The 24,274-nt window shown below is 40.6% G+C and overlaps 2 protein-coding genes across 2 annotated transcripts; both read right to left on the bottom strand.

Moving 5' to 3' along the window:
* Positions 1–63: 63 nt before the first annotated feature.
* Positions 64–13,551, bottom strand: LOC135747872 (NACHT, LRR and PYD domains-containing protein 3-like). The gene is made up of 8 exons (XM_073815105.1): positions 13,487–13,551; positions 13,199–13,383; positions 12,784–12,891; positions 10,985–12,700; positions 9,362–9,535; positions 2,069–2,242; positions 1,919–1,965; positions 64–1,843 (listed from the first exon to the last, which is right to left on the bottom strand). Exons 2-8 carry the CDS (start codon positions 13,342–13,344, stop codon positions 1,302–1,304), a joined length of 2,907 nt encoding a protein of 968 aa, XP_073671206.1. The 5' UTR covers positions 13,345–13,383; positions 13,487–13,551; the 3' UTR covers positions 64–1,301.
* A 2,752-nt stretch (positions 13,552–16,303) lies between these two features.
* On the bottom strand, positions 16,304–23,599 carry pik3r3a (phosphoinositide-3-kinase, regulatory subunit 3a (gamma)). Its single transcript, XM_065267528.2, has 8 exons — positions 23,181–23,599; positions 21,963–22,050; positions 21,732–21,830; positions 21,462–21,642; positions 21,250–21,372; positions 21,025–21,146; positions 18,377–18,553; positions 16,304–17,401 (listed from the first exon to the last, which is right to left on the bottom strand). Exons 1-8 carry the CDS (start codon positions 23,242–23,244, stop codon positions 17,200–17,202), a joined length of 1,056 nt encoding a protein of 351 aa, XP_065123600.1. The 5' UTR covers positions 23,245–23,599; the 3' UTR covers positions 16,304–17,199.
* Positions 23,600–24,274: the final 675 nt, after the last annotated feature.

Raw genomic sequence — 24,274 nt, 5'->3', positions numbered from 1 at the left:
TGCTCTTTGCTGTAATTAGTTTTTATAGTTGATACCCTCCATAGAAGAAGATAGAGGAATGTCCAAAAAAAGGAAAGCTTCTTCATCAGGGTTACACCACAGGAATCTTAATTCGTGAGTTGATGAATAAATAATAAATGATAATTATATTCATATATTCTTATGTAATCATAAAATGAAGCCTGAATAAATAATAACAAAAAATAAATTCAACACTAACAAATATATATATATTCGAAAAATGTTATGTTAGCCTACTATTACACGACAACACTACAACTGAGACAACAATACAACTGAGAACTCATGCAAAATGGACAGATGCATTTTATGTACCAATAAAAGAAAATAACCACATAAAGGTCCAATAACAGGTAACAATAACAATAACTATGTAAGTACTGAATAAAACTTAAAATGGGTGAGAAATAAAAGTTTAATATGCAAATTATTAAAATATTTACTGAAAATCTCAGTATAGGCCTACTTCAAGTAAATAATTTAGGTCAAGGGGGTTCAGCTGACAAAAAGTTTGAAAAACCCCTCTTCTAAAAAATAAACTTTAAAAAAACAACCCTCAAACTTTTGAGAAACAGAAAGGTTCTTCAGATAAAAAAAAGTTCATTATGGTACCATTTAGCCAAAAATGGTTCTTCTATGGCAAAATTACGCACCTTTATGTATGACAGGTAGACATAACACAAACCTAACAAAACATGCTTGAGAACTTATTTTATGATACTAAAATTATAAATATAAGCAGTTAATAATTTAGAAATAAACATAATATTACCCAAGAGTTGTTTTTAATGAAAAAAAATCTAATTGGTATACAATTAAGAATATAACAAAAATGTGTAAAAAAAATATTTGAATAATATTTTACAATTAAATATTTGATTTGATCAATTTTTCATCAAACATTGATTATGCAAATTGTTACTTCCTCTTTGATCAGTATTAATAATTTTCAACACACACCTCATAGCACAAATAGTCCCTGTTTAGTCCCTGAGGGTAATTCCTTAAAGGGATAGTTCACCCAAAAATGAAAATTCTGTCATCATTTACTCACTCTCATGTTATTACAAACCTGTATAAATGTCTTTGTTCTGATGAACCCAAAGGAAGACATTTAAAGGAATGTTCGTAATCAAACCATTTGTGAGCCCCGTTCACTTCCATAGTACTCTTTGTCCTACTATGGAACTGAATGTGGCTCACAAATGGTTTGGTAACAACATAAGTGAGTAAATGATGACAGAATTTTCCTTTTTGGGTAAACTAAATCTTTCCTGTTTCTAACAAGAGTCTCTCAACTGACACAGAGACACCGTAGCTTCAAAAACACTAAATCCAGCATAGAGTGGTTCAGTGAAGTTGGTGTAATATGTATGTAAGTGTGTGAGTTTGTCAGTGTCAGAAACACTATAAAAGGACAGAATTCCGGCGGACCAGTCCAGATACACTCCTATTCTCTTGTAGTGAGTTGAAAGGACACGGATATCACTGGAGGTGCTGTTGTGCCAAGTAGTGAGCATCTTTTCAGTGCAGAAAATACACCAGGATTTATCATTTTTTCCAAAACTACAGTGCCTCTCTCCTTTCCTGCTGATTCCTTTATATGCCATTGATATATGAACCAATTTCCCACTCCATTCAGCCTCCCAGTAACATCGTTCAGTCAGACTTTCTGTACACAAAACCTGCTCAAAGTGCTCAAACCTCTCTGGATGATCAGGATACAACTGTATCTCTTTTGCATGTTTAACTTTCCTGTACTCATTAGACAGAATGAGATGATTGTGTGCTGTGTTTGGATCCAGTGTGAGATCACAGGCATCTGTAGACACAAGTGCAAAACATTTAAAACACAACAAAAAAACTATAACAAAATACTAAAGCTGGGAATACTTACATTTCCGCAGTGTGCACCTCAACCTGGAGGGACCTCCGTGTTCAACACTACAAGACACACAAGTAAATGTTAAGAATAGACAAATAAATAAAAATAAGATACTATCCATTGAGATTAATTTGTATTGGACAGTAGGTTAACTCCTCGTACCTAAGTCTATCCAGTTTATAATGTGGATCCTCCAGTAAATCAGAGAGAAGCTTCACTCCTGAATCTCCTGGATGATTGTAACTCAGATCCAGTTCTGTCAGGTGTGAAGGGTTTAATTTCAAAGCTGAGGCCAGATAAGAACAGCCTTCCTCTGTCACCATACAGCCAGATAACCTACAGAAGTAATCAGATCAATTCAGAGTAATTTGGATTCCATTCAGCAAATATTACTGCAAGCAGAGACAAATAGGACAAATTATGCACACTGCTACTAGTGAGAACTATTTTAGTAAAAACAATTTTTTTTTATCATTTTAGATGGGGTTCAAACCTAAAACCTTTAGGTTCCCTTTCAGTCGGTCACTACGACGTCACGTCGTGACCCACGAATTGGGAACTCGCTTAGAGAGACCAATCTGCTTCGTTTACTACTAAAACGCCAATGAACTTGGCATTGAGATATTTGCATAATACTGGCGCCGCCCCGCCAGGTGCCTTTATAAGCAGCAGGTGCAAATAGGGAAATTAGCTTTTTCGCTTCGAAAGCCGGCTTTATCTGCTACTGAGAAGCTACTCTCTGCTCTTCTGGGAACGGTTGCTGAAGTTGATTGACAAGCAGTACTAACACAGCGGACGCTCGCAGTATTCCACGGCTCTGCATCTTTTTTGTTTTGAGTTTAGTGTGTGCGTTGCCTTCCCTGTGCGCATCATCAGCTGAGCACCTAAAGAGTGATTTCCCTAAAAGAGTGATACGTGAGAGCTCTGTGTCTTTTTAAAGGCAGCCACTCTCTCGTATATGCGGAGATCAGCGTCCTTTTCAGGATAGCTTTTCGCCCGTGCGATCCTGGATGCGAGAAGTATAAGGGTTCCAGTGACGGTTACGAGCGCTGTCTTCGTGCTCAGGCATCGAGCACTCCGGGGCTGCGTTCGTGGAGAGTTTCTGTTCTCTCTGTGAGAGCATAACCCTCTTGGATTGCGGAGACTACTGTCGTTTCTACGGGAACGCTGTCCGCGCCTTTGCAGTGCTGACGCCGCCATGGTGCGGCTGTCAAGCGCTCGCAGGGCGCCCTTCGCGTCACTACGCTGAGTAGGACGGAGGATGCGTCCTCCACCTACCGGCCTTCTCATCCTCAGCCGGTTGAGGCTCCGGTGGAGACTGCAGAGTCGTGTTCTACGATGTCTGCCGAATCCATTGGACCTCCTTCTGGTCCCGTCACTTCTGCAGCATCAGAGGGGTGTCCATTTTTCCTCCGAGGTAGAGTCGTTCCGGAGATGGCGGCCGTGCCCGCTCGAGCGGCGGAGACGGTAGAGTTGGAAAGGTTAACCCCTCTCCGCCCGAACCGTCCCGCCCACATGATTGGTACTTCGGAGCTGCTCGGGCCTCTCTGTCCTCTCCTCCTGTGCCTTTCTTTTCCGACGGCACGAACAGCTGACGTGATTTGCTGCCGTCCGGCCGTTCAGCTTTCACCCCTCACCTCCCTCACCAACGGAGCCGCTAAGGGCGGGGACCCCTTCAGTGGAGCGGGATGCGTTCCTGGAGGGACCACCCAACCCTTCCCTCCCGTGTCTGTAGACAGTTGTCCGGTTACGGGCGCTGTCCGTCAGGCATGCGGAGAGGCGGCTTCAGCCCTGCACGCAATAACGTTGCTACAGGTTCACCAAGGATTTACGAGGGAGGCCGCGACCTTCAGTCGTGCGATGTCCACCACAGTGGTTCAAGATCGCCACCTTTGGCTGTGTCTGGCTGACATGACGGACGCAGGCGAGAACAACTTCTTGAATGCTCCTGTCTCACAGACCGGCCTCTTCGGCGAGGCCGTGGAGTCGTACAGCTCCGCTGCGCAGACTGAGGCGATCTCCTAGGTCATGCCCCGGCGAAGGAAAGCTGCCCTTGGTCCACCACGCCGGCTCCTCAGTCTGCCTCTCGCCGTCGGCGTCCTGCGGCGACCACCTCCGTTCCCCTCCTCGGACCCCATCTCGGCAGCGCAGGGGAACCGGTCGTCAGCAGCTCGCCCCGCCCGCTTAGCCGCTTCCCGTGAAATTCGGGAGTTTAAGTGGCCAGTGAAGGGCGACCCGGATTGGCAGAGGATCACTCTTCAGGAGATGGAGCTCCTTCCCCCGATAGAGGGTCGGGTGGAAAATCCTTGGTTTGCATATGTTCCACCGGCTGTTCGGCCGGTACCCACTTAACCACACATAAGAGTACATTCCTCTTCCCTCTCTAGGTCTCCGGAGGATCGAGAGAGCCGTGAGCGGGTTCACACCAGCTCCCCTACCTCTCCTCTATCGCCAGCGGGTGACCTGAGGAGTCCGAGCGCTCCGCTGAGGAGACCGGACCACCAGCACCCTCATCGGAGTCTGCGCTCTCCGTAGAGGAGACCAGACGACCGTTACCCTCAGCGGGCTCAGGTCAGTGTCACACACACATACTGTAGATGTTTATGCTGTCACAGCAGACGCACCGGCAGTCCCACCTGTCTCGCTTCGCTGCCCCACCGCGGGTACTTCGGTAGTGTCGTTATTTCTCCTCGTACGGTACCTGGGTGCTTGGCTTCAGTTCCCAGCCCGTTTCGTGGGGTTTTACGCACGATCCGCCTCGGTTACGAATCCGGCACTCCCCAAATTCGGGCTTTCGTTTCACTGTGGTGAAAGCGTCCGATGCACATGTACTGCGTGCAAAAGTCGATATCCTGTTGGCGAAGGATGTTCGAGCCGGTCCCTCTTACCGAGATGATGATGATAGGGTTTTTCCAGCCTTTATCTCATAGTACCCAAAATACGCGGCGGGCTACGATCGATTTGATTTACGCACCGGCTCTACGAAGGTGTCCTTTTTGGATGATAACGCCGAGGCTCGTATTTCAATATTCAGATCGGTTTGCAGCCTTAGACCTGTAAGACGTGTACTTTATGTGTCCATCTCCCCTCGCTTTAGACCGTTTTTTCGCTCTGCGTCCTGGGGTGGGCATATTAATACTAAGTACACCGTTCGAGCTGTCTCTCTCTCTCCGTGTCTCCATGTAGTCACGGCATTAAAATATCAGAGAGAGAGCGTTGTTCGCATTCTGCTTTTATGTACGTCGACTTATAATAGCCCGTTCTTGGCAGACGTGCGCGAACACAGAGAATTAATGCTTCGGCATCTCGCTCGTTTGTCTTCAGGTCGACTGGGAAAGAGCAACTTTGCCAGGTGCAGAGGATCCTTTTTCTCAGTATGGAAATAAGACTCGATCGACTAATTGGCGTGTTTTACAAGAGCGCGCAACCAGTCAGTTCTGACTTGCCTCGGTTTAATTCGAGGGAAGTACGCGGTCCCTCTGAAACAATTTCAGAAGCTCCTGGACATATGACAGCATGCTGCGGCTGTGACGCCGCCCGAGCTGCTTCATATGAGACCGCTTCAGCGTTGGCTTACGATCGAGTCTCGAGGAGAGCGTGGCACACCGGCATACACCGTGTAAACATTACACCTGCGTGTCATTTCAATTTTTCCCCGTGGTAGACCCGGCATTTCCGATAGAAGATGTGCCCCTGAGGGGTCTCCTGGCATTCTGTAGTGCAATGCCCTCAGCACGGGATGATCAGCCACGTATGACGGGCTTGCAGTCTCAGGGGTGTGCATAGCACCCCAACTGCCGCGAGCGGTGCGCTGTATATCTGGGACTTGTACGCTCCGCTATGGAGATGCGAGGGAAGGATGTATTAGCCGACACCGATAACATTGCGACTGTTGCGTTATTTACCGTTAAGGCGGTTTTGCGCTCTCGTCACCTGTCGCATCTCGCTCGTCATCTCCTCCTTTGGAGTCAGAAGCATCTGAGGTCCCTTCGTGCCATTTACATCCCGGGTACGCTCAATACAGCGGCAGACGCGCTTCCCGAGCTGCGCCCCCGGCGAATGGTGACTCCACCCCCAGACGGTCCAGCTAATTTGGATGAAGTTCGGTCGTGCGTAGATGGATCTGTTTGCGTCGCCGGACGATACCCACTGTCGCCTACTTTGTTTACTAACCGAGGGCAGCCTCGGCGTGGATACGTTGGCACACAGCTGGCCACGGGGGATGTGTAAATACGCATTCCTTCAGTGAGCTTTATCGCGCAGACTCTGTGCGAAGTCAGGCAGGACGAGGAGAGCCTTTTTAATAATCGTCCGTACTGGACGACTGGGAATTGGTTTCATAGTTAATGCTCCTCGCGACAGCCCTCCCTGGCGGATTCCCCTGAGGAAGGACATTCTTTCTTTAGGAAGGGGCACATTGGCACTCGCGCCCCGACCTGTGGGATCTCCATGTATGGTCGTGAGCGCGCGCAAGGTTTAGGTGATTTATCGCAAACGGTATCTAACACCATCGACGCGGTTCGAGCACCGTCCACAAGACGGGCTTACGCGCTTAATGAAACCTTTTTCGTCACCCGGTGCTCTTTGCAACGCGAGAGGACCCCAGAGAATGCCCATTAACATTGTGCTTTATATCTTCTACATAGGTTAGATGGTAGGCTGTCCCTTCGCCATTTAAGTTGATATCGCCGCTATTTCTGCTCGTCACTCACTCACTTATCAACGGCAGATCAGCTGGCCAGCATGATTTGGTTATTAGATTTTTAAGAGGCGCTCGTAGGCTAAACCCCTCGCGCCCTCCTTCTATTCCTCCTTGGGACCTGTCCATGGTGCTGAAAGCCCTTCAGGCCCCCCCGTTCGAGCCTTTGCAGCCGCGAGTCTGAAGCTTTTATCAATGAAAGCTCTGACCCTGCTAGCATTGGCCTCAGTGAAGAGAGTAGGGGATTTACATGCATTCTCTGTTGACGATTCGTGCCTTCAGTTTGGTCCTGCTGCCTCGAGTGTAACGTTGAGGCCCAGACCAGGCTACGTGCCCAAAGTTCCCACCACTCCTTTCAGAGATCAAGTGGTGAGCTTGCAAGTGCTGCCCCCGGAGGACGCAGACCCAACCATGGCTTTGTTGTGCCCCGTACGCGCACTGCGACTCTACGTGGATCGCACGCAAAGCCTCAGGACCTCAGACCAGCTCTTTGTTTGTTATGGTGGCCAGCAGAAAGGGAAAGCTGTCACTAAGCAGAGGATGTCTCATTGGATAGTTGATACTATCGCCCTGGCTATAATCTTCAGGGTATTCCTTGCCCCTTTAATTTGAGAGCGCACTCCACACGGAGTGTTGCCTCATCTTGGGCTTTAGCTCGTGGTTCCTCGCTAACAGACATCTGTAGAGCTGCTGGTTGGGCGACACCTAATACGTTCACTAGATTTTACAGTGTTCGTATCGAGCCTGTATCCTCTCGTGTTCTTTCCTCACCAGGGGGAGCACGGAGAACAGTCTCGCAGGTCGGCTTGCAGCCTCCAACTGATGCTTCATAACTGTGTCAGTATGGAAGGCCTTCAGAACAAAAATGCGTAATGGTTTGAATTGTTCTTCCTCCGCTGCCTTGGCAGCCTTTGTTGCGGAGCATTGGCTGTCAGCCTTTCACTAGCTGTATCCTCGCGAACCTACGTGTCTGGCTCAGGCTCCACATTGTGTCCCACCGGGTTCCTTTGTGAGTATTTTTCCGTGGGGTTAATCCTACCAGCCCACGTTTCCCTTAGCAGAGCACTGCTTTGCTTACACAGCCACGGCTGTCTTTATTCCTCAACTACGGTTGACTTTCGCCCACCATTAGCCCTTAAGACGGGTGGTGGCTTCCGCAGCGTTCCTATCCCGCTCAGGTAGGGCGCTTCCCAGTCGCTGGCACTTCTGTGGGGTTAAAGGAACATCTAGTGCCCGGCCTTCTGCCCTAAAACCTATCTCCTCCTCCTTAAGTGGAACCGGAGGGCTTTACGCAGACACTGGAAGAGGTCAGCCCTCAGTGGCGTTTTGGTAGGGATTCCCAATTCGTCGGTCACGACGTGACGTCGTAGTGACCGACTGAAAGGGAACGTCTAGGTTACGGATGTAACCCTCGTTCCCTGAAGGAGGGAACGGAGACGTCACGTCCCGTCGCCACAGGGCTGCTCCCTGCTGTTTATCGACCGGTCACTTTCTCCCGGCTTTCTCAGCGAAAAGAAGCTAATTTCCCTATTTGCACCTGCTGCTTATAAAGGCACCTGGCGGGGCGGCGCCAGCATTATGCAAATATCTCAATGCCAAGTTCATTGGCGTTTTAGTAGTAAACGAAGCAGATTGGTCTCTCTAAGCGAGTTCCCAATTCGTCGGTCACGACGTGACGTCTCCGTTCCCTCCTTCAGGGAACGAGGGTTACATCCGTAACCTAGACGTTTTGAGCAACACACAATACAGTTTGTTCCACCACACCTACAAATTGTAATGTCTGAGCATGCAAGACTGCTAGATGGAGCCCTTGCCTGAATATTTACATGGGTTTCACTTCGTGGTTCACTGATATAGCAGTATGGATATAATGGGTACTTCTGGAAATCAATCAAGCTCAACTATCTTGAAGATTTCAATTGTCAAACTGCACTGCCAGGAACAAAGAACCTTGCTGAGGAGTCTTAAGGGCACCTATTTCATTGCTAAAAAGCAACGTTATTTTGCAAATTTGGTAATACAATGTGTTTCTGTGGTTTATGGTTAAAAAACACATTATTTTCCACATACCGTACATTTTTGTAGCTCCAGATTTTACTCTTTTCCTGAAACGCACAGATTTGAAAAGCGCTGTGTCCCTGATTGGCCAGCTAATCTGTATGTTGTGATTGGCCAGAAAATCTATGACGTCCGCCAGAAATGTGACGCTTCTTACCATGTTTGAAAGATTCGGTCACAATTCAATAATGCTAACAGGAGTTAACTTACAGGCTGTAAGCCCAAAGCGGGAGGAATTATGATAATGTCGGTCTCGTCTACATCACCAATCCCAGGAAGTAAGCTGTTGCCTACAATCTGTGTGTTTGTTGTAGTCCAAGAAAAGAGATTTACGTCGGAGATGATAACTTGCGTCATTGTTTACTTTGGGGTTTGTACCTTACCTTTTGCATATTGTTAACATGCACTAATACACACACACCAAAGGAAATGTGAATCGGACAATAGGCGCTCTTTAAATGAGGATACACAGGTGTATCCTTCTTTTGGATCCTAAAGGGAGGGCCATCAAGATGGATGCAAAAAGAAGAAATGACAAGTTCCCATGGTTCACTACTTCTGCATTAAATGCCAAATGAGGAAGCCAATTGCTCTGCTGCCCTTGAAGAGCACAATTTTGATAGTGGGCATCAATAAACCACTATTGAATTATTTTTGCAGTGGGAAATTATAATCACATAAAATCTCCTGTTACACACCTCAGTGTCTCCAGTTTACAGTTTGGATTCTTCATTGCAGCAGCGAGTATCTTTACTCCTGAATCCTGTAGGTCATTGTTACTCAGGTCAAGCTCTTTCAGGACTGAATCAGATGATTGTAGAGCTGAAGCCACAATTTTACAGCATTGAGCAGTAAGATTACAGTAGTTAAACCTGAAAGAGATTAGTACAATTTACAGTGTGTTTCACTAAATATGTGTCAATAAATAACCCAGCAGGTATTTTGCATTTAAAAGACGTCTAATAGCCCAAACATCTAGGCTTAACAATATTTGGGCTGTTGGTGAAAATTAAGACGTCTAACTATAGCCCAAAATAAATAAATACTTTAAAAAACATCTTCATAATAATCACTGTTGAATTTGCTTACATGATGGTATGTCGTACATCCCATAGGTTGTTTTGGCAAAAAAAAACAAAAACATGATGGCATTGCTTGCTGGGGATACGCTGTCCTATAATAAGTATTTACAAATAACATTTCTTGAAGGGCCAATACTATGCCTATTTTTACAAGACTATAAGTCTCAGATGTGGTTGCATGTGTCTGTGAAGTTTCTGCTCAAAATTCCTCACAGGTCATTTGTTATAGGATGTCCAAAATGCCCCTTTTTGGGCGAGGGGAAAAAAAGTGCTGTTTTGATGTGTGTACCTATAAATGCAAATGAGCTACTGGGTGATTCTCGCGAAATTAGACTTATGAGATGTCATGAAACATTTTGATAAAAAAGTAAATGCTATGAAAATAAGAAGCATACAGTTACAACCATCTCTTCATGTTATATTTTGCACATGATTTCAAATGACATCATACAAACCAATTTTGTTTTTTCCACAAAATTTTCATTACCTCAACGTGTCCATGACTGGATTTGGGTTCTTTGACATGGAAATATTTATTATTAAAAAATCTAACAAATAAAAAGCTTCAGTGCATGTTATACTATAAAAATTTACAGTAAAGAACCATGAGGTATTTGGTGATTATTGGTAAATGTAGAGACAATAAAAAGGAATATAAATGTGTCCAAGACCAATTTTCTCAACCTCCGCAGCAATTTTCAATCATTGTTTCAGCCCTCAAGGAACTAACATTTAAAAAAAAAATAGTTGGAAGGGACATAATAGACTGTGACACTCAAGATGGCTACCAGGTAAGCAGTTCTTATTTTTTCTCTCCAGATAAAAGTTGAAATTTTGTTTGTCATAGTACCTAGACAACTTTTTAGTTCTCATTACTGAAACATTAGTTTGTAAATACATATATTTAATGTAATATCATGTTGCAGTAATGATAATTTTTGATGATCATATTAATCATCTAAAAACTGTAATTAAGGCTTCGGCTTCTTAAAAAATCTGATGCTGGACACCTTCTAAATCTGGATTTCTTGAGAATCACCCTACTGCTTTCGGTTAAAATAGATCTATGAATACAGTCTGTGACAACGGTATATTTAACCGCATTAGTGCTACAACCTGCTTACAAGCACATTTAGTATAGCTTTTGGGTGAAATTGAGTAGTGGCTGTGGGGGGGGGGCTTTGTTAGTGTGACATCACATTAACAAGAGTATCAAAACAACATGTCTAATAAGACTACTCTGGTTTAATGGGGATTAAAAATTTTTTGATTTCGTCTTGAATAAAATGAATAGTTTTCCTGATGCTTTCTGAGCTTTTTTCTGTGTATGTCAAAAGATTTTTTAGGAGTCTTTGATTGTTATCCAGTGAAATTCCAAGCAGGAATCGGACAAAAAGATCCAGGTGTCCATTCTCACTGTCCAGGGATTTATCGACTACTCTTTTATGCAAATTATGCAATGAATCAAATCCTTTCAATGGTTCAGGTTGACTTAAGTAACAGTAAAACACATACAAAGCTCCTAGAAACTCCTGAAAGCTCCGATGTATAAAGCAGTAGACCTTCCTATCATAAATCACAGATTCCTCCTTAAAGACCTCAGTGCAAATGCCAGAATACACTGAAGCCTCTGTGACATCTATGCTGCACTCTCTCAAGTCTTCTTCATAAAACATCACATTGCCCTTCATCAGTTGTTTGAAAGCCAGTTCAGCAAGTTTTACAATCATTTCTCCATTGTCTGGGTCATTCTCATACTTATGACCCCTCATATTTATCTGAAATAGCAGAAAGTGTATATACATTTCTGTGAGAGTTTTGGGAATTTCTGCACTGTTGTCGTTTTTCAGGATGTCCTGAAGCACCGTAGATGAGATCCAGCAGAAGACTGGTATGTGGCACATGATGTGAAGACTTTTGGATTTTTTAATGTGCGAGATGATTTTGTGTGATTGATGCTCATCACGGATCCTCTTCCTGAAATATTCCTCTTTCTGAGGGTCAGTGAATCCCTGGATTTCCGTCACACGGTTGATAAATTCAGAGGGAATCTGATTGGCTGCCGTTGGTCTGGAGGTTATCCAGATGAGAGCAGAGGGAAGCAGTTCTCCAATGATGAGGTTTGACATTAACAAACCTACTGATGCTGTTTTAGTCACATCAGAAACTTTCTTGCAACCTGAAAACTTCATTGTAATTCTGCTTTCATCCAGACCATCAAAGATGAACCCAACTTTATATTCTTCATAAACCTTTGGGTCCAGATTTTTCAGTTCAGGATGAAAGTCAAGCAGAAGTTGGTGAAGACTGTACTGTTCATTTTTGATCAAGTTCAGCTCTCGAAACGGAAACACAAACATGAAATCCACATCTCGGTTGGCTTTTTCTTCAGCCCAGTCCAGAATAAACTTCTGCACAGAGACGGTTTTTCCTATTCCAGCGATGCCTTTAGTAAGGACGGTCTTTAAACTTTTCTTTGGCTTTTGATTGTTACCTGATCTTGGTTCAATTAAGGGATCAAATATATCATTGCAGTTGATTGCAGTGTCTTGGAGTGTCTTGTAATTTTTTTCCATCTGTAAAATCTCATGTTCTTCGTTCACACCTTGACTTTCACCCTCTATGAAATACAGCTGTGTGTAAATCTGGTTCAAAAGAGTTTGATTCTCTTGTGATTTGATGATCTCAGATAGGTTCTCATACTTGTTCTTCATGCTGGTTTTGTATCTTTCTTTGACCACAGCCAGAGTATCGACAGAACTGGACCCTCCTGTAACGTCATGTGGGTTTAGTACAGGACAGGTTCTATAGGGACAATCAAAGTCTCCGGAATGACCGGATTGACAGTGTAACCTAATGCACTGCATGTGTCCACAGCTGACAGAGACTGCATTTCTAAAATACTGCTTACATACACCACAATTGAAGTGAAACTGGATCAGATCATCACACACACTGCGGAGATCAGCAAAGAAAAGCAAAAGTGAGATTAAATTAATAGATGAGTAGTTGAATTATCGTAACTTTTTGTGCTGTACCTGATGTCTGGGGTCACTGTTCCTTCACTAAATACAGGAGGAGTTGATATGGAGTTATTTGATCTCATAGACACATAGCTAAGTTCTGGACTTGTTGCTGTCTGTATGCTGAAAAATAAATCAATAATCAATAGGTAAGGTGACCAAGAACCCAAAGGTCACTCTGACTGAGTCATGTCATGTCATGTCATGTTATGGTTTGTCTTTCATTTTTGAATTATTAAATTACAACTGTCTGCACTTGGATCTTGCTTCACTGTTTTCATCTTTGGACAACACATTACAACTACTTTCCACCTCTGACTGTAACAAAATTAGTGAATGGGGGTCTGAATACTTTTTTTAATGCACTATAAGGCTATAAGAAAATAACTTTTTGAGATCAATCAAAGCTTATCAGAATGTCCTGGTTTACCTGGAGTTAGAGATCACTGATCCATTACTGAATACAGGAGGGGTGGATATGGAGTTGTTAGACTTCATAGACACACAGCTGCTGAATTCTGGAGATGTCATTGTCTGTTTGAGATCCTCAAAAGCACTTTTCTCTTCTCCTTCCATAGCTTTATAGAAGCGGTTGAGCTGTACATTAATATAAAACTAAGTAATATCAGATTCAATGTCATGTAAAGTTAATTTAAAAAAGTGCAACTTAAAAGTAAAATTATTTAATAAAGTCACAAAACATTTAACCCCCTAATACCTTAACTTTGTGCTTATTTCGCTTTGTTTTGTGTGCTTCCCTCTTCGTTGTTGTCTTATGCTGCTCTTGTGATCTGTTTGTTTTTAAACTTTGCTTTCTGTTCCTGTAATATATACGTTCCTCTTTTTCAGTGTTGGGTGTAACACGTTACTTAGTAATTAGTTACTGTAATTAAATTACTTTTCCCTTGAAAAAGTAAAGTAAGGGATTACTCTTATTTTTCTTGTAATCTAATTACAGTTACTTCTGATGTAACTAAATACTGTACGGACTCTAAAACAATTATGTATACTATAATATAATAGTGGATTTAACATGGTTTAAGTTTACAAATCTCACTATTAACTGGTTGATTATTAGCATTAATATTAATGAGAGGCTGGCTGTTCATTAATACTTAATAGCACATATGCCTGATTCTGCAAAACCTTATTCTACGTCCTTTACACTCCCCATTTCTACCACTACTTTAAATGAACAACTTCTTTAGTATTAATAAGCAGGAGTTGGAGTATATTGAGGCAAACGTAGTTAATAGTTAATTAATAGAGAGAATCGGACCCTAAAGTGAGACCAGAATAATTGATGTACTTTTATATATTATTTCTTCGAGACATTTCAAGCCTATCCTTGTATCATGTACTAAATAGGATTTAGAAAGTAATTAGTAATAAGTAATTAAATACTATTTGGAGAGAGTAATTTGTAAAGTAATCTAATTACATGATTGAATATGTAACTAGTAATTAATTACTTTTTTTGAGTAACTTACCCAACACTGCGCTTTTTCTCATGCGAATAAAGACTTTCCAGACAGCAAACAACTCTGGGCCAGATCCTCACCGGACTCTGACTTCAGCATTTTTCTTCATACAATGTATTTATTTAAATGATATTTTTGAAATATTATAAAATAGGCCTTCACAGATTTAAAAATTTACAGAATGTACCTTCAGTATAAGTGAGACTATGAATACAAATATTTCTAATGCCTTAAGCACCAAAATATTAAGTCGTGGCACTGATGGAGAAAAGGCAGCGGATGCAAATGCAGCTGGTTTATTTAAACATAAAACAAGAATTCAAAGAAACCTCAAACGAAGACATGAAGCCATTTAATAAACAAACAACGAGTGACAAAACAACTGACCACAATCAAACGAGAACCAATGAACAAAAGAACTACAAACATGGACGACAGACAGGAAAAGGCCATTTCTCAAACCGAAGGCTGCAGCCTCTGGAAGTCGCATTTGCAGGCTGCATACGTCAAGGCAGTGTTATTTCAGAATATTAACAATTATAAAATTGACTATTATTGTAAGTTAATCGTAAATAGTTGTAATATGCTTATGACTTGCAAATGTAATGCTCAGTTAACTTAAATAACCCAGGTTTGATGACGTTTGGAGCCTGCATATGCGACCTCCGGAGTCTGCAACGGCAAACTGCAACTAGAGGTGCAAAGAAAACGGAACTTCAAAATAAAAGTACAAGACCGGGAAACACAGAACAGGATCGGATCTTGACAGACAGTCGTAATTTCTTATTTATTATACGTATTTAATGATAATTTAGATTGCCGTCCTTATAAATAAATATAATGAAAAATTTGCGTATATTTTTTTTAAAGTGTGATCTTTCTTAAACCTTTCTGGGTTACGTAATAGCTATGTGAATTAACAGTTAATAAAAAAAAATTGCAAACAACATTTTATTTGAAGAAGCACATGTAAATGCTATCTCTGTTTGAGATAAAGAGTTTTGTTTTAGCTGTATAAAAACATACACATAAATAAATCATGGTTTACTAGCACACAAGCTGTTCTTGCATGATGTAACTTGGAAAGTGCACTTGACACACTGCCACACGTTCACAAAGCTCTTAAAGCCCATCTGCACTGCTGACACAGAGAGTGAGGGCTAATCCTTAACACAGTTCTCATGAGGGATATCCCCAAGAACATCCTTGTTCTAATGTGCCCACTTAATACACTGTAGCAAAGGTATTACTAGCATTGCAAAAACAAATTCCTGTAAACAGTGTCACGCTAGGTATACTGAGTAATTCCCAGTGTCATTTGTGAATATAAATTTAGATATGTGGTTAGTGCATTGCAAAGTACCCATACTAGTAACTCTATAAAAATAAACCTAAAGTTTTACATTATTTCAACCTTGTTCCAGCAAGTTTGGAATATGTGATTTTTATTAAAGTAAATTTTGATAGCATAACGCAATTATTGTATTTACCTTGCAATAATTTACACTATGTTTTCATAACAAACTAAGCAAATAAAACAAAAAAATTGCAAATACTTTTGCACCACAATCCTTTTTTACAATATGCCATGATCAGTATTTGTTTTCTTTTTTATCAGGAATAACTGATCATTCCGATGTTTTCCCATAATACAGTTGGACTGAGCTTGAGGCCAATGTGAGCATCAAAATATATGCCAGAAAAATACAGTAACAGAAGCAAGTAAACTTGTATCTTTGTTTACATTTATGCATTTGGTAGATGAGTCTTTTCGAAGCAACTTAACGACAAAATATGTCTCTAAAATAACAATTTTTATTAACTCCCAAGTATGATGACTCTTTTAAATACAGGAATGCCCAATTCAGCAAAAATTTTAGTGGTTAAGCAATCAGTTTTTCAGAGTAATGTATGTGCATTTGTTGGGAGTCAAACCTATTGACCTTGTAATTACTAGTGCAATGTTGTAGCCGTTGAGCTATACTGTCAAAAATGTATGTTATTTCCTAAATATTTTCTTGATATACAAAACAAATCAGTCACAGACTCTGAACTTATTCTCAATCTTTTTATTTTTTAAAGAAGCATGCAAGATTAAACTCTGTAGCAAAAAGTAAAATAAAATACCATTTAAAAAAAGATTTGCTCATTTTAAGAATGAGCAGTTTGGCATCGTGTCATTCACCAGACTCACTCATTTGTTAAACTCAACGCATTCATGAAGTCAATAAAGTAGGCTGTTCAGCCCATAAGACAATTAAACTGGCTTTCCTAAAAAGCATAGTAAAAATAGTAAACATTAGAAATATGCCACAAACTTAAATTCAACAAGTACATTTTGTGTTCCTTTTAACTGGGCTCCAAATATTCAAGTTTTCTTCTATCAGACTGTATCTGACCTTTAAAAACGCTTTTTGAAGACAGTAACTCTGGAACAAATATACCCTGCGTCAACATAAAATCCTTACTTGGGTGCATAAAGAAACATGAACTGCACATAATGTCTCTTGCCTTTGAAATAAAGCAAGATTTGAAAGTTTGGCTTTCAATAAATGCAATGCACCCCATAGTGCTACATTCACATAATACATTTTTAAATGCTTCCAAAGATGATTGAATTTAAAGGAAAAATCAAATGCATTCCTCACCGCTAAAACCTTCCACTTACAAATCCTGTTGTTCATATTGTTAATGTTGTAAACATGTCTACAGTGGGCTCATCAAATATTGTTCAAGTACTGGTGTGTATCATTATGACCATGTGGAATGCATTATCCTTTGGAAAGTGCAATATATTCAACAGCCTTAACGGTTGGTTCCATCCTTCCCACAATGCACGCTGTGCACATTGTTATACAAAGCGATGTGCCAACTCTGGCGCAGTCTTGCTCAGTCTTAGTGCACTTGGTGATCTTCATCAAGAAGTCGTCTGCGGTCAAGCCAAGCAAACTCAGCTGTGAACGGCAGGAGCGGGTGACATGTGGACTGGATACATGAGCCGGACGTCCAAAGCCTGGTTGTGCTGTGCCAGGGAGGTGTGATGGTAGTGCATAACAAGGTCCTTCAAAGACTTGTGCAGATTAAACGGTTCAACAAAACCGCAACCGTGCTCGGTTTGGCGAATCACACAGTGCCTCACCTGATTGCCAACCCTGTGGATATAGAGATGATGGGATTAGGCATTTTATTCTCAAAAATTACTAGTACTTAAAAACAGCAAGATTCGATCGGATTGGTTGCCATTATATAATTTCTGGAAATCAAAGTTGCACACGTTTTGCACAAGTCTTTTAAGTCTTTTAAGTTTACTTGTTCTTGTTATGGCCAAAAATAAACGGACACCTGACCGCCACACCTGTGTTTATTTTAAATACTTGTATTTTAAATAACCATTGGCATGAAAGAGCGTTGCTCTTCCCTTTACGGACATAAAAGCTTTCTTTTTTTCTATGGATTTGCACCTATCCAAAAATGTCAATGCAGCCAGACAGTGGCTTTCATTATTAGGGGTTGCTAAGTCCAAGCTTTGTGAAGGCCATGCACAAGACTAAGAAAACTATTTTACATGTGGAATCCTCTTTGACATCGACACAATGAAAACCACAAATCTATTCTGTATGCCCCATTCTGCAATATATTGTTTATCTAAGAAGATTGCAAAATTGTAAGCTTGATCTTACATAATAATATGCAGCTGAAAAAGACAAACATGATAAATAGAAGGGGGTGTCCAATTTCTTTCTTTTCAACAAAATATGTGTTTGTTGCATCATGTGAACCATGTGCATCACGTGTTTGTCAAAACAGTTTATGATAAGAGACGCTCACGTTCACAAAATTCACGCAAGACACTCCCTTAACATTAAACTCTGATTACGCATGAGATTATGAGCGTCTCTTATCATAAACCCTTTAGACGCATCTGCAGCAGGCACTTATTATGACAAGACACGTGATGCACATAGGATCACTCGACGTGCAGATCACGTATTGGGAAATTACGAACCACACACATGACGGGCTACATACATGTGACAAACTTCGCATCGAGTTCCCTCAAAAAAAAAAAGAAGTCACCGGCCGCCACTGTTATTATTTAATATCAGTGATGCTGTTTAATTACTTACATTACAGAGCAGGCATAGCAATCCTTCGTGCTGCTGTTGCGAATGAGGAAAGCTCCAGATGGTTTCCCATAAAGCAGCTCCTCTGCCTCAGTTCGACTGAGATCTCCCACGAACCAGCTGGCTTCCTCTAGGTTCTCCACACTCTTCTCTTGCTCATCTTTCACCCCACAAGGACATCTGAGAAAGCAATCACTCTTAAAATCACAAAGATTTCTAAAAAAATATATATAATCATGTTTATTGAACCCTTTGTTTGGTTCACAATAATTTTGTTATACATCCGCATTATGATGTGACTAGTGATGCACCGATGTATCGGCCGCCGATATTTATCGGCCGATTTTTGATGAATTTGAAACCATCAGCATATCGGCAATAGCATGAGAAAGGCAGATACCGATTGTTTATTAATTAACCGCATAAATAAATCCACTATATGTAAAAAATGAGTTAATGTTTTTAATAAAATAAATGCTGAATAGCAAATACCACCTTTGAAGGTTGTCATGCTGTCTTATTATATTTGTTTTAGCTTAATTTGTGCCTCTCTTATTATGTTGGTCAGTTGAATGTTAATTAGATCAAATCCATGTTCAGTAAAAATAATTTGATGCAGAAATAAACTAGCTAATAGACCAACTGTATAGTATTGTACACAAGTGTTTAATATCGGTATCGGCCAGAAGTTGTCTGTTTAAATCGGTATCGGCATTAGCCCGAAAAAATCCTATCGGTGCATCCCTAGATGTGACCGATAAAACAGATCTAGGTCTGCATGCAGTATCACAGCTGTTCCTCTAAATGTCCATTCACATGACCAGCCATGTCTCCAACAGACCTTACAGTGCTATTGCATCAGACAAAGCAATCAGACATGTCTACACTGGCTGCCCATGACTTGGTCAACAATGGGAAATTCATTTGTTCAAGTCTTGCTATTATTTAAAAAAAAAAACTATACAAGATTGAATAAAATATTCTTAATATCTGAAATAATTTGAAGTGAATAATTTTCGAAAACTGTTTGCATACAATCCTATAGACTTGCACTAAAAGCGGAAACCAGAGCTAGGGACAAGGATATTATTGCAGCTTAATTATTTTCCCTTGGAAACACCCATAGCGAAACCAGAGCGAAATAACAACCATCTAGCAAAAGTATACAAACACATTAAAAATGTTCAGGGGTCTCATTTATAAAACTGTGCGTAGGATCCTTACTGAACGTCTACGTGCACAAAAGCCAAAAATTGCATATGTCAAAAAAATATTAAGACTTATAAAACAAAGGCAAAGCAATGTTCCCTTTATAAATCACAGATCACCCGCAAGTGTGCATACATGAATCATCCTTAGATCCCACCTTGCAAGCCCATTCTCGTGTCAAGTTTTTTTTTTTAGATCGCAACCTTTGCGTGGAAAGTGGTGTTTGCATGTTTCTAGCCAGGTTTTGTGCATACACACGCTTTATAAGTAAGACTCCTGGACACCACAGCAACCACCCCTAGCATCTCGGTACCTTGATTTGCATAATATCCATCCCCATTTCTTTATTTTTCACAAAAAAAAAAAACATTTTTATTATTTGTGTCTGCGATAAAAGTGCTTATGCTTTCAAATACGAAGCAAGAGTCTTACAATACAACCCTTAGCTGTGGGTTCACACCAGATGCGAGTTCAACGATTAGCGCGAATAGATTACATACAAAGTCAATACAAAGACGCGATTAGACGCGTCCTCGCATGGGGCGATGTGAATGCCGCGATATGGGCAGCGCGTTTGCCGCGAAAACACTCGCTATTCGCCTAAAACGCATCGTCGCACAAGTTGAAAATGTTTGAAGTTAAATCCCGCAAGTAATTTAGAACGAGTAACGCGATGTCCCGCGTTTGGGGTGTACATAGCATAAGAAACACTAGTGCTCATTAAGGACCTCTGATGTGATCAGTACATATTTGCCTGGTTTCAAAGATAAGGCTTAGCTAGTGATGCACCGATGTATCGGCCGCCGATATTTATCGGCCGATTTTTGATGAATTTTAAACCATCGGCATATCGGCAATAGCACGAGAAAGGCCGATACCGATTGTTTATTAATTAACTGCATAAAGAAATCCAATATATGTAAAAAATGAGTTAATGTTGTTAATAAAATAAATGCTGAATAGCAAAAACCACCTTTTAAGGTTGTCATGCTATTATATTTGTTTTAGCTTAATTTGTGCCTCTCTTATTATGTTGGTCAGTTGAATGTTAATTAGATCCAATCCATGTTCAGTAAAAATAATTTGATGCAGAAATAAACTAGCTAATAGACCAACTGTTTAGTACAAGTGTTTAATATCGGTATTGGCCAGAAGTTGTCTGTTTAAATCTGCATCGGTATCGGCCCAAAAAAATCCTATCGGTGCATCCCTAGGCTTAGCTAAAGCCAGGACTAGGCATTAGTTAAATTAGGATGTTTAAGCATCTTTAATAAACAAACATGCCTTAAAAAAGGATTTTACTGGTGTGTATCTCGAGACAAATCAAATGGCACTGGCATATTTTAAGATTACGACATCAAACACGTCTGTTAGTCTGGGACTCGGCTAAAGCCATGTCTGTGAGACCGGGATAGCATGTAGCGGATCAAATGGACACTCACTCATTCAGATTACTGTAGATTCTCTCATCAAAGTCTTTAAATGTAATCTCTTGGGGATGACACTGTTCTTCGGAGATATCTGATATATTTACGGCATCAAGAGTTTTTCTCCTTTGGATTTCCTGTAAAAAAACAATACGGAAAAAATCTTAAAGAATTTACATACATTGTTCATGTTTTCCAAGAGTTATGTTAGCTTCCATTCGATCATTTTTCAAGATTTACCTGTAATAACGTAGCATATGCATCATATAGCTGGTCATACTCTGTTGCCTTTTGAAATAGTCTTAAATATTCTTGGAGTTTTTCTCTGGTTGCACTCAAATACTCATCCTTCACAGGCAATTCCTGAAAACCCAAAATGCTTTATGAATACAAATACTCGAATGAAAGAAATGAAACATTTTAAAATCGACAATCATCAAGTAAATACTAACCGGACTACGGTGGCACACTGGATACGCCAATGTGACATCCAGGGCAGTGTTGTATTGGGCTAAGCTTCTGGTCCTGTAGTAAGATATCAACTCTGGCACGGAGCTGAAGGTGAGAGGCTCGGAAAATCCATACTTCCCATCCTGATGATGGATCCTAATGAGTTTGTTTGATGAATTGTTCCTGTACAAATGTATAAACGATTAGTCGGTCACTGTTGTTCAATACACATGACAATTCTGTTTTCGCCAAAACAAATATCTGGTGCTTACCGTACTGTTAACGTATATTCGCCCTGCACCTTGGAGGAAGCATTTCGAACCAGGAAAGCACCGTCGGGCAAGCCGTAGAGTATTTCATTCACTTGCTCTCTAATAGTCAAAGATTTAATGCAAGTTGTTTTAATGATTACATTTTTAACATTCTTCAAACGGTATAAAACTAAGTAAGTTATATAATAAAATGGTTAATATTTAAAATAATTTATAAAAAAAAATTCTCACCGTGATACGTCACCCCAGTACCACTCGGCATCCTGTAACAAAGCATTTGGGTCCACCTCTCCCAGTAGAGGATCATCATTACTGATCTCTGAATACGGTAACAAAAAATAACACACAATTTATTATTAAATAGTTCAACAATTGCTTAATCTACGCAAACCTTTCTTAAATGTTGTTGGCAATTTAACATCACAAACTAGAAATGTCATGTTTTTTAAAAAACATATGTATATATTGTATTATTTTTGAAGTATTATGCATGATTATGCATTTTATTATGTTGACCCAGTAAATTGAATTAGGCCTTAACATTTATTTACCTTCAGCTTATTTTTCATTGGCTCAAATGTCAGTTTACACAACATAACCCTAAACTGGTTCCCTTATAAAATAAAAACAACTGGTAGAATTGGCATCTACATTATAAACAAACATTAGTAATCTACTTGAGAAATCTAAATGTGCATGTGAAAGGAAATGAATGGAGAAACGCGAGGCACCGTTCCTGTAATGAAAAGCAGATGGCCAGCAGACACAGAAACTTCAATTCCCAACATTTAAACTATTCACACTTCACCAGCCAACATTAGTGCTAAACATGATACGTTTCTATAAAGACGTCTGTCTGGAGCAATGTGCAGACTGCAATGGGTGACAGCTGTAGACTAGAAACGCTTAGGATTTCCCCGGTATTCCCGTTTGCGGTTTAACGAATCCTACTATGGAGACACCGCTCCTCATGAATACCATTTAAATACCGTGACGTTACCACTAGCAGTCAGACGGCATTGGCTGAAAGTAAGCGGCTACGTAGGACACGAATATTAATCATCTTACGCTACTGGAAGCTTATGGCTGTTACCAAGCGACGTCACGATTGCCTATTTAATATTCATGAGCTGCAACTTTCCCATAGTAGGATTGGCAATTTCGTGGCCCGTACTGGTGACCTCGGTGAACTCAGCGATGACATGTTGAGACATGCAGAAGTCAACGAATATAAAAAAAACCCTAGACTATGTCAACTTACTTTTATAATAACTTTCACAAATGTTACCATCACCGAATATTGATTGTAGGTTGTTGTTAGCTAGTTTAACTGCAAGTATGACACAAACCCTGTGCTCGACCCAGAACAAAGACAGTGCGATTGAAACTGAAGAAATAGCTCGTGTAAATGTTAAAGAAGGAAATATGAAAAGAATAAAAGTTACGTACCTGTGCCGGTCGTGTTGACTCGACTCATTTCGATATAAGAAAACGGCTCTGAAGACGATGACATATTTTCAAACAATGGATTGTGTTGGACAACTAAATTAAAGCGTACAAATACTGCAAACCTAATCGTAAAACAAAAACAAACGAATCCCAAAAGTATTTATGTAAGTAACGCAGAAAAAAACGGCAGGGCAACGTTCAAAATGTTAAAACTCCGTATGTTCCGTCTTAATCCAAGTGTCCAGTCGTAAAAATCCGTCAGACAGTCGGTAAAAAAAACAACGTAACACTAAAGTCAATGATCACAGGTAAGAGAAATATACATCATCACTTTTCTAAATAGTTTAGCTTGCTTATATCACCCTGAATTAAACTACATATCCATACCGAACAATCTTGTGAATGTACCAAACTCTTACAAAGCTTGGGACGTTATAAGTGTCTTTGGACGATACCATAGACCTACGTAGGGGACACTATTTAAGCAAGAGCCTTTAGTTGTGTTGTTTTAAGTAAACTGTATTATCACTCTAATACTTTATATTACTATGTAGCCTTAACTTTATCAGCATATATCCAAAAAGTTTCAGAACTCTGTATTAATCATATGCACGTATGTAAATGACATTGTAATGTTGATGTATAGAATTGTCACCCTCTCTCCCCCCGTAATCATGGTATGGTCTAGTTCTTGTCCTGCACTAATGCATTGTGCTATTTCTTACATTTTTTAACGCTATGCTAGTTGCAAGCCTAAAACATGTCTTTAATACGCACAAAAAATGTACATTTTCATAACATGTAAGTAACTAAATTAAAACGAATAAAGAGTTTTGTGTTTTTTCTGTCAGCTGCACAAAGGGGCTGTTCCTCCAGTCCGGGAACATTGTGTACTGTTACCATTGTCTACCTTAAGACATGGAGAAAGTTTTACTTTTTTGATGGTGTTCAACTGCCTGATGGGTTGGGCTTGCAAATCAGCATGCTTTACTAATACTTTAATAACCAGTATTAAGGTGCAGACAAGTTTGTGAAATGTGGACATGTCACTTAAAATTTTTGACATTTAGCAGACACATTTATTTCAAAACTGT

This window comes from Paramisgurnus dabryanus, chromosome 6, assembly GCF_030506205.2.
Source record: "Paramisgurnus dabryanus chromosome 6, PD_genome_1.1, whole genome shotgun sequence".
NCBI lineage: Eukaryota > Metazoa > Chordata > Actinopteri > Cypriniformes > Cobitidae > Paramisgurnus > Paramisgurnus dabryanus.
Note: the sequence above shows the minus strand (reverse complement) of the source record. Positions and strands in the feature narration are given on the sequence as shown.